Source organism: Myotis brandtii, unplaced genomic scaffold (assembly GCF_000412655.1).
Source record: "Myotis brandtii unplaced genomic scaffold, ASM41265v1 scaffold53, whole genome shotgun sequence".
Classification (NCBI taxonomy): Eukaryota; Metazoa; Chordata; class Mammalia; order Chiroptera; family Vespertilionidae; genus Myotis; species Myotis brandtii.
The window spans coordinates 7,312,171-7,321,459 of record NW_005369942.1 but is presented as its reverse complement, the minus strand read 5'-3'; the positions used below and the strand labels follow the sequence as shown (position 1 = coordinate 7,321,459).

The following is a 9,289-nucleotide window of genomic DNA, read 5'->3' as shown; positions in this document are numbered from 1 at the left end:
ATATGAAAATAATCTGTGCCCTTTATGAAGTTACTGTAATCTCCCCTTTTTTTCTGGGTATATGATCCAAGACACCCAGGAGATGCCTGAAACTGCAGAAAGTACAGAACCATATGTATTGCATGTACTATATTTTTTCATATTCATACATACCTTTTCACTTAAAGGAAGCACTTTATGTGGTTTCTCTTTGGTATATTCGAATTGCCAGCATCACTACTCTTGTGCTTTGGGGCCATATTAAAGAAAGTAAAGATGACATGCCACAAGCACTGTGATACTGTGACAGCTACTAGTAGCAGATAGCTACTAAGTAACTAATAGGGTGCTTATGCTGGACAAAGGGAAAATTCACTTCCAGTGTTTGATTTCATCATGCTACTCAGGACACAGTGTGTAATTTAAAGTTTATGTATTGTTTATTTCTGGAATTTTCCATTTACTATTTTGGACCATAAGTAACTAAAACTGCAGAAAGTGAAACTGCAGATGGAGGGGGATTGCTGTACTTTATTTTTTGAGCTTTAGTGTCCTCACCTATGAAATTGGAGTAATTTTTAGAATTTTTAGGTTATTGGAAGTAAGGATGTATACTTAAAATTTTTGAAAGAAAGTTCTTTAATCAAAATTCCTATTTCTAGGCACTGAAAGATAGCACAGAAGTGGAAATTGTGGATGAGAAAATGAGAAAAAAGATAGAACCAGAAAAATGGCCAATTCCGGGCCCTCCTCCACGTAGAGTGCCACAAACAGACTTCTCTCAACTGATTGACTGCCCAGAGTTTGTACCAGGCCAAGCCTTTTATTCACATGCAGGTAATAGCTTTTCTTCTACAGCAAACAGCATAACTCTGGGCTTTTTGATGCAATTTGCCTATCTTTTTAAAGCTTATTTAGCTTTAGTATGAAAATTAAAGATAATTAAAGGACTTTAATGCTCTAAATTCTACTCATAATTGTCTCCCACACGAGCTATAAATTAAATAGGGTTTTAAGAATTATGAATGAAGCTCTGCTCTATCTTAAATTATTTGTGTACTTTGTCGTGTGGAGTTTGTACTTCTCTTAATTTTGCTAAATGATTATAAATATATTGTGGCAGTTTCCCCTTGTAAACTTGGAATAGTCCAGTAGGATTCTAGTATCTAAGTCTTATACCCAAGAGTGGGGAAGACTTTATTTAATTTTCTTAGCAATCTTGTACTTCCAATCTTGTCTTGAAAGATGAGATGACCTACCTATATTCTAATGCATAATTGGGGTTCTCTTATGAAGTTATTATAATTATTGATTAAAGAATTGGTGGTACTTAGAATTTCCAAAAACTGCTTTAATGTTAAGATTTTTTTCCTGGATCATTTTTAAGACATTCCCTCTTGGGAAAAAATATGTGTGCTTAAACTTTTTTCAGTCAGGGTGATGATCTTCTGATGCTCTTGGATGTCATTTGATCGGAATATGCAGAGGAATAGGTGACTCACTGAAATATCATTATAAATGTTGCAACAAATCGTGCTGCAGAAATGAAAGTGACCAGAGTTACTTCTTTGCAAGAATGTCTACTCCCAACTCCTTGTGGAGGACGTTGGGTCAACACTACAGTGGAGATAAACACCTATTTGATGATGATGATGATGATGATGATGATGAGAGACAGACCAGAGGACTGCTGTTGTTTTTATAGGAGCTGCCCATTTGTGTGTAAATAACCTGGGCTGCACATGCTACTTTTTATTCACGGTGGGAAAGTTAATTTTCATTCTGGAAATATTACAAGATTCTGTCTTTTCCTTTTAGACTTATGTACTTGTGTCCAGATCAATAAAGTAGAAATAGAGAGGCTTGAGTGGCATTTCCCAGATTGTTAGGTCCTTTGCTATTTAATTTGCCCCTCTTTTATAAGTGTACTGTATCTCACATGTTGTCATATTTTACATGGACTTTAAGATTTATTAATGTGGACACTAAGGGATAAGAAATTTAAGAAATGAAAGTATTTTTTTCGCTCTTTAAAATTTATTTTTTATACACTAGTGTGAGGCACCTGCCATCAAAAAAGCACTGATGGACAGTCTCACAGATAATTTTATTTATTGTTTCTTTGATTGTCAGCCCTCTGTGTCTCTAAACCTAGAACGCAACTTTGGGCAAGTGTTTTAAATTTGAAGAAACATTTTTAAGGTTTTTAAAATAAAGATATGCTGTCTGTATAAGTTAGATTAATATATTGTGTAAATGTGGGGTCCAAGATGACATTTTTAACCTGCTCATGAACAGGCATTAGTTGAGTTAGATAAAATAGAAAACACTTCTTCCACAGAGTAGCTAAGATAGGTTAGTCAAGTTGGTGATGCCTGTCCATAAGCGATTTATGCATTATTAATAAAATTACAGGAATAAAATCACAATGTCTTGTAAATTTTTGTGTTTTTTTTAATATACTCATTTACATGCACACATACACCGCCTGAAACAAGTCAATGTACATTTAAAATGTTAAAAAAATGTAGGTTCTTTACTTTATACATCAGAAACCAGATGGATAATGAAGGCATTATAGAAAGATGGAATGTGTTTTGAGTTATGCTGATTCACTTTAAATCATAGGAATAATCATGTAAATTCAGTCTTTTCCTGTGACTGCCCAAATTTCTGACCTTAACAATTCTCCTTTGATAAGAAAGCCTTAGTTTCCTAAATTCAGTCGAGAGTACTGCACCAAAAATTTGAAATGGGAATAAGGGATAGGAAATTTAGATTGTGTTTATCTGTACCCATGCATAAAGAAAAATAGTGGAACTTTTACCTATATCCTTTTTACTCAAATGAGAAGACCTTAAATTTCAAAAACATAACCCATGATAATATATTTTCTAAGGGATTTGTGTGGTAAAATACTAAAAATTTTTGGTCCTTTTCACTAAAAAATTAAAATTTCTATTTTTTCCTCTATGGAGCTTGAATTGTCTAACATGGATTGACCTTTGTGCTGAACAGAGGACCTTAATGCACCAGAAAAGGTTGATTATGGGAATGGTAAGGTGTTCTGAAATTTAGGTTTTGCAGTTCTATGGATATAGTATTGTGCTATCAATAGTAAGAGAATTTCATTCACCAAAATTGAGAGGTCAGGTATCTGACAATCTTGTGTTGTTTTTTGTTTGTTTCTATTTGGCCCTAAAAATATATATAAGACTTTCCCTAATGATTGCTAAGCTGTGGGATTATTTTTGAAAAGTTGATCTGCAGAAGTATTCTTGAATGTGCCACACATAAAGCATGTTATCATTTTTAAAGCAATCTATGTAATTACTGCTGTGATTCAGGGTGGATAAAAAAAAGTCATGACAGCCTGGCCTTGTGCTCAGTGGTTGAGTGTCAACCTATGAGCCAGGAGGTAAAGGTTTTATTCCCTGTCAGGGCACATGCCTGGACTGCAGGCTTGATCCCCAGTAGGAAGTGTGCAGGAGGCAGCCGATCAATGATTCTCATCATTGTTTCTATCCCTCTCTTTCTGAAATCAATAAAAAAAATATCTTTTAAAAAAGTTGTGACAGGTAAATATGGAATATATACAGTGGGGCAAAAGTATGGTTAGAGTTGTTCATATGGAAAATAATAAAATAATGTAATAAAGATAAACTCACAACTGTAAACCTGTTTTTGTCCCACTCTGTATATGGTGATTTATCCAAAGTCATATGGACAATTTTCAATTACTGAAAACTGCAACAATACTTTTTTTTTCTGTTGAGTTCTTACAAACTAGAAACCACAAATGTCAAAGTATGCATTTAATTTTTTGTCTAAGTTTAGTGTCAAGTAATCCAAGCCATATTCAAATTAATTTGGTCTTGGAAGATTAGTGCTTTACTATTAACCTTTAAAATTTTCACACATATAGTTTGACATCTTTTCATTGTAAAAGAAAACAATCACACAAAGCATATGTATAGCTTAATTATAAGGTAAACACCCTTTAAAAGCTAAATTTTTCTTGTCCTACCCAATTTCTTTGGTATTTTAATGTCATTTAATTTATAAGCACATGTGCTGTTAATATAGTAAAACACTTGACTTCATGGTAGAAACATTCAAGCTTGAACATTTAGAGATGATTATGTAATAAGTATAAGTAGTTGTTTGAAGATTAAATATCTATGTTAAAAAATTGTAGCAACTGATTTTCCTAATAGGTGCATAATGCTAAGTTCCTTCATTCTCACATTCTAGGGTGGTGGTTTTGTGTCTGCTTTTAAAGCTTTATTAACTCCATGAACGTAGATGATTCATAATATTAGAAATAGGGTTCTCTGTAACTTGAATAATATGGACAGCCCGAAACTAGTATTTTCCTCATACTACTTTTGTGGATCAAGTGATCACCTATATACTATTAATTAAGGAAGTTAGCATCAATATTCAATAGAAATATATTTGCCAGCCTTAGCCGATTTGGCTCTGGATAGAGTGTCAGCCTGTAGACTGAAAGGTCCTGGATTCAATTAATGTATCTATGTCCCCAAAGCCCTCTTTTCTCTGACTTTAGTGAGGCAAAGCAGACCAGTTCAGGCTCATATCCCTAGCCATTTCTTGTTTCACATCCCCAGCTTTAATAAACGTCCTCTAAAATGAAGGAAAAAAAACCCCCACAATTTAATATAGCTAAATATAGCATTAGCATAAAAATTATGGATCTGTTTTTTTGGGTTTTTTTGTACCATGTCTTTGAAATCTGGTGCGTGTTTATACTTATCCTAAGCACATTTTAGGACTAGTCATCTTTCAAGTGCTCAATAGCTTCATACGGCTAGTGGCTGCTATTGGACAGTGCAATTTAGAGCATTTTAAAAATATAAAACAATATATCTTTAAAGCAATATAGTAATCTAATGGTTGGTTCCTGGAACTAGCTATGTGTCCATCAAAAAGATAAACTTACCTATAGTATGTAGTAGATGAAATTAAAATCTTGGAATAGTCTTCTCAAACTCAGATTCCTGGAATGTGCCTTTGCATTTTAATTTAGCAAATAAAATGAAAATTGATCATTTATATCAGTTTTCCCTATGTAATATATTCAACTTTTCAAAATTTCTAAGGAATTGGCTTTTGAGGGGTAAATAATGATGCTTTGGATTCTGCAGTATAAATTTGTTTTTAAGACACTTTTTGTCCAAAGCAAGTTTATATTGCATTATAACTTAAATAGTCTTTTACTTTTAGAAAAGGAATTTATGAAGGACTCAGTTTGGATTTTACTTATGAGTATACTTTGATTAAAAAAGAAAAGATAGTGTGGAGAAAGGCATTTTAATTCCAATAGAGTTATAAAGTGTTTAAGTGTTATTGCCAGGGCAGTGCACTTTAATGATATGACATTCTACTCTTTATTCAGTATGAGCTAAGTAGGCACACTGCATTTAGGTAAACCTTGTCAAGCAAAGGAAATGTGAAAAGTGTAGGAGTGATGGCTGTATTAGTATAAAACCTAGCAGAACAATGTAGGACTGATTTTTGCCCACAATAAAATAAGTATTTAGTTTAACTGGCTTAATAGCTTTAAGATTTATTAATTTCATTAGGATTAATAGATTTTAATATAAGATTTTACAGAGAATTGATTCCCAAATAGATATGCTGTCATAATTAGTGACTTCTGTTGATATTCTGGAGAAGTTTTAATGAATTTGGACTTTGTAAGCGTTGGTGACATTGCACTTATTATTCATTGGTTTCACTTGAATACATCTTACAAACTCTTCAGGTTTGAAAATCATTGAAAAGGTTATAATTGAGATTGATTTATCATGGTTTGTGAAAAAAATCAAGCCCAAGGAAAAAAATGAAATGTTTTATAAGTAATAAAACTATTATTTTAACTACTGAACTAACTTAAAATTTTAGAGTCTGCCCCCAATTCTCCAAGAATTGGAAGTCCACTGAACACAAAGAAAAGTACTGAAACAAATAATCTCCAAGCAATGACTAGAGTTTTGTCTACCAGTTTGCCTGACTTGGACTCAGAACCTTGGATAGAAGAAAAAAAGAGACATCGTTCATCCCCAGTGAAATTGAATGTAAGTTGTTATAAATCAAGTGAACTGTGATAAATTTTAATGAAGTGTTTGTCAGATATATATATATATATAAATAAATAAAATTAGGAAACATTTTTATAAATTTAAAAATTGGAACCATGGCCTTCAGTTAAAAACTTGTGGGTTACTCATTAGCTGAAAATACGTTATGTGGCGTCAGCTTTTAAAATGTATCTTTTCTGAATAAGATTTGGCTTTTTTACTTGTGACTAATTTAAATTTGAATACTTCCATTTTTTAAAAGCTGACAATCTAGATTATTTTTTTAACATTCTAAATTTTTAATTTTATAACCTTGTTATATTATTTGTAACCTTGTAAATTATTTTTAAAGTTCTTATACAAATAACTACTTGTAAAGGGTAAATATCAGAATTTTTTATGTTTTGGTGATGTACAATAGGAAAGGGAAAGATAATTGATTTCTTGGTGGGAATGAGGAGGGTGTGATTAGGAAACAATAGAGATCCCTGTGGTAGAACTGTATTTTTGGTGGCTGGATGCACGAACTTTCAAAGGTGATAAAAATTGCTCTGATCTAAACCACAAACACAAATGAGTTCAAGTAATACTGGGGAAATCTGAATAAGATTGATAGGTTATATCAGTGTGTACCTTGTTTCTGATATTGTACTATAGTTTTGCAAGATTGGGGGGAACTGGATAAAGAATATTGAGATCTCTGTTTTTTATAACTATGTGAATGTACAGTTATCTTGAAAAAGTTTACTAAAAATGAACTTGTAAACAGTGCCATTCAAATGATTCGAATAGTGGAAATAAGCTTTATAAGGAAAAGCTCACTAAAAATAATTGGGCACAGATGTAAAAAGGATAAAAAAGCTATGATATTAAAGGTTATTATGAACAGCGCTCTTTATCCCTAAGATCAAAGCATGAAGAAAGGAAACATGCAGGATTTTTGAGTGGTTCTCCTCTGATGGACCTGGAGGTATTGATATTTTGCCTCACCAGAGAGCATTTGGCAGTTATCTGGAGGCATTTTGGGTGGTTACAACTGGGGGAGTACTACTGCACCTTGTGAGTGGAGGCCAGGGAAGCTGCTAAACATCCTACTTGTGCTAAGTTTGAGAAATCCTGATCTAAGATAACTTTTTAATTTGCAATAGTAGTTAAATGTAGCACATTTAAATATTAAAAGAGTTTGTTTTATTTTTCCTTGGGGGCATTTGAAAAACCTAACAAAGCTTTTACAAACATGATTTTCTAAAGATCCTGATTATTTTTTATATTTGTCATAGCAAACTTGAGAGGGAGAGTAGTGTCCTGGACTCACTGACAAAAATTTACCATATTTATACTAAGAGCCACATTTTCTCTCCATATTTAAAATCTCCACATTTAAACATTTCTTTTAAAAATAATGGTTTATCTTTCAATTTGTTTATGTGATTTGTTTAAAATGATAGAAAAGTTTTTATATAAAATGCCAATTTCTTCTTTTAGGAATCAGCATCTCTACCTGAAGAAGCATCAAATCAACTCTATCCTCCAGATGAACAAGAACAAGAAGAACTTGATTTCTTATTTGATGAAGAGATGGAACAAGTAGAAGAACGAAAAAACACATTTACTGATTGGTCTGATAATGATTCAGATTATGAAATTCGATACCAGGATTTAAACAAGATTTTGATTGTAACTCAGACACCACCTTACATGAGAAAACATCCTGGAGGAGATCGAACGAGCAACCACATGTCTCAGGCAAAAATTACATCTGAACTTGCGAAAGTTATCAACGATGGCTTATATTATTATGAACAGGATCTGTGGATGGAAGAAAATGAAAACACACACACAGCCATAAAGGTAATTGCTTCTGGCCAACATCTTTCTGCTGATACTATGGCTTGACAGTGTGTTGTTGCTTATATTTTCCTAAATTTTAAATTTTTTATTTTATGGGTCTTTATTTTAGAAAAATTTAAAGAAATTATATTTAATTTGAAAATTTCCAAGAAATATATCTGATAATCACAAACTGAGAAATAATATCTTATTAAAATTACAAGTGAAATGAATACTTAAATTACAAAGAAAATATTAGCACTCTGAAATAAGTCAGTCAGAGAAAGACAATCACATGATCTCGCTCATATGTGGAATCTAAGTAACAAAATAAACTGATGAGTGGAGTGGATCCAGAGACATGGAAGCATGGAACAGAGTGCGGAATCTTGGAGGGTAGGTGGGTGGGAGGTAATCAACCAAAGACCTTATATGCATATATGCATAACCCATGGACACAGACAATAGGGTGGTGAAGATGGGAGGCAGGAGCAGGCTGGAGGGGGTTAAGGTGGGGAACAGGGACATATGTAATACTTTCAACAATAAATAATTATTAAAACCAAAAAAATAAAGCAGAGCTTGGGGCTCAATGTGATCACTGAAAAAAATTACAGTGTAATAAATACTTAAATTACAAAGAAAATATTAGCACTCTGACTAAAATCCTTGCTTTTTTTAGGTGAAAATAATAAGGAATAAAACCTGAAGTTAAGGACAGTCTTAGTTTACATGCTCATTCCTCACCTGGCTTTGGTCACCACAGCTATATGAGTGGGGCTTCTGAGCTGGGTTACTTTTGTTGCCTCCTGTACCTTAGTCTATGATGCATTCTCTGTGATAGTAGAACTGATTGTGGACAAATGTAGAAGATTAAAATGGCTGATTGTTTTTCATTCTCCAGTCATTACTGTGGTGCTAGGGATACTATTGAAACCTTGTTCCTTTTAATTTTATTTTATTTCATTTCATTTTTATCTTCTTTATATTATTCTGATACCTATCCCAATTATTAAGGTAAAATATGAGATTGCCAGTGTAGTCAACTGGCCACCTGCATTTTTTGTATGAACTTTAATGGGATAGGTAGTTATTAAAAGGAATCTATTCTGCCATTAAATTGGTCAGAACCTCCCCCCCGCCCAAAGTTAAGTATTTGTTTTGAGGTAGAATAATGAGGGGAAAGTTATCTACACTAATAAAAGAGAAACATGGTAATTAGCATACGACCGCTACCCTTTTCATTGGCTAATCAGTGAGTATATGCAAATTAACTGTCAGCCAAGATGGCGGCCGGCAGCAAGGCAGCTGGAAGCGAACATGAGGCTTGCTTGCTGCAGTGAAGGAGGACTCCAACGTTCCCCGCCTGCGCTGCC

The 9,289-nt window shown here is 33.2% G+C and overlaps 1 protein-coding gene across 14 annotated transcripts in view; it reads left to right on the top strand.

Annotated features, from left to right (window-relative positions):
- Nucleotides 1-9,289, top strand: part of LARP1B (La ribonucleoprotein domain family, member 1B) — a 91,175-nt gene that overhangs the window by 37,817 nt on the left and 44,069 nt on the right. For 12 of the 14 annotated variants that reach the window (XM_014548985.1, XM_014548986.1, XM_014548984.1 and 9 more), the window contains 3 exons: nucleotides 642-816; nucleotides 5,908-6,080; nucleotides 7,569-7,934. In XM_014548985.1, coding sequence (XP_014404471.1) covers nucleotides 642-816; nucleotides 5,908-6,080; nucleotides 7,569-7,934 — 714 coding nt within the window. Of the gene's footprint in view, nucleotides 1-641; nucleotides 817-1,411; nucleotides 2,420-2,957; nucleotides 3,037-5,907; nucleotides 6,081-7,568; nucleotides 7,935-9,289 lie in introns of those variants that run through there. The other 2 variants (XR_001364321.1, XM_014548991.1) reach the window with 2 other exon arrangements.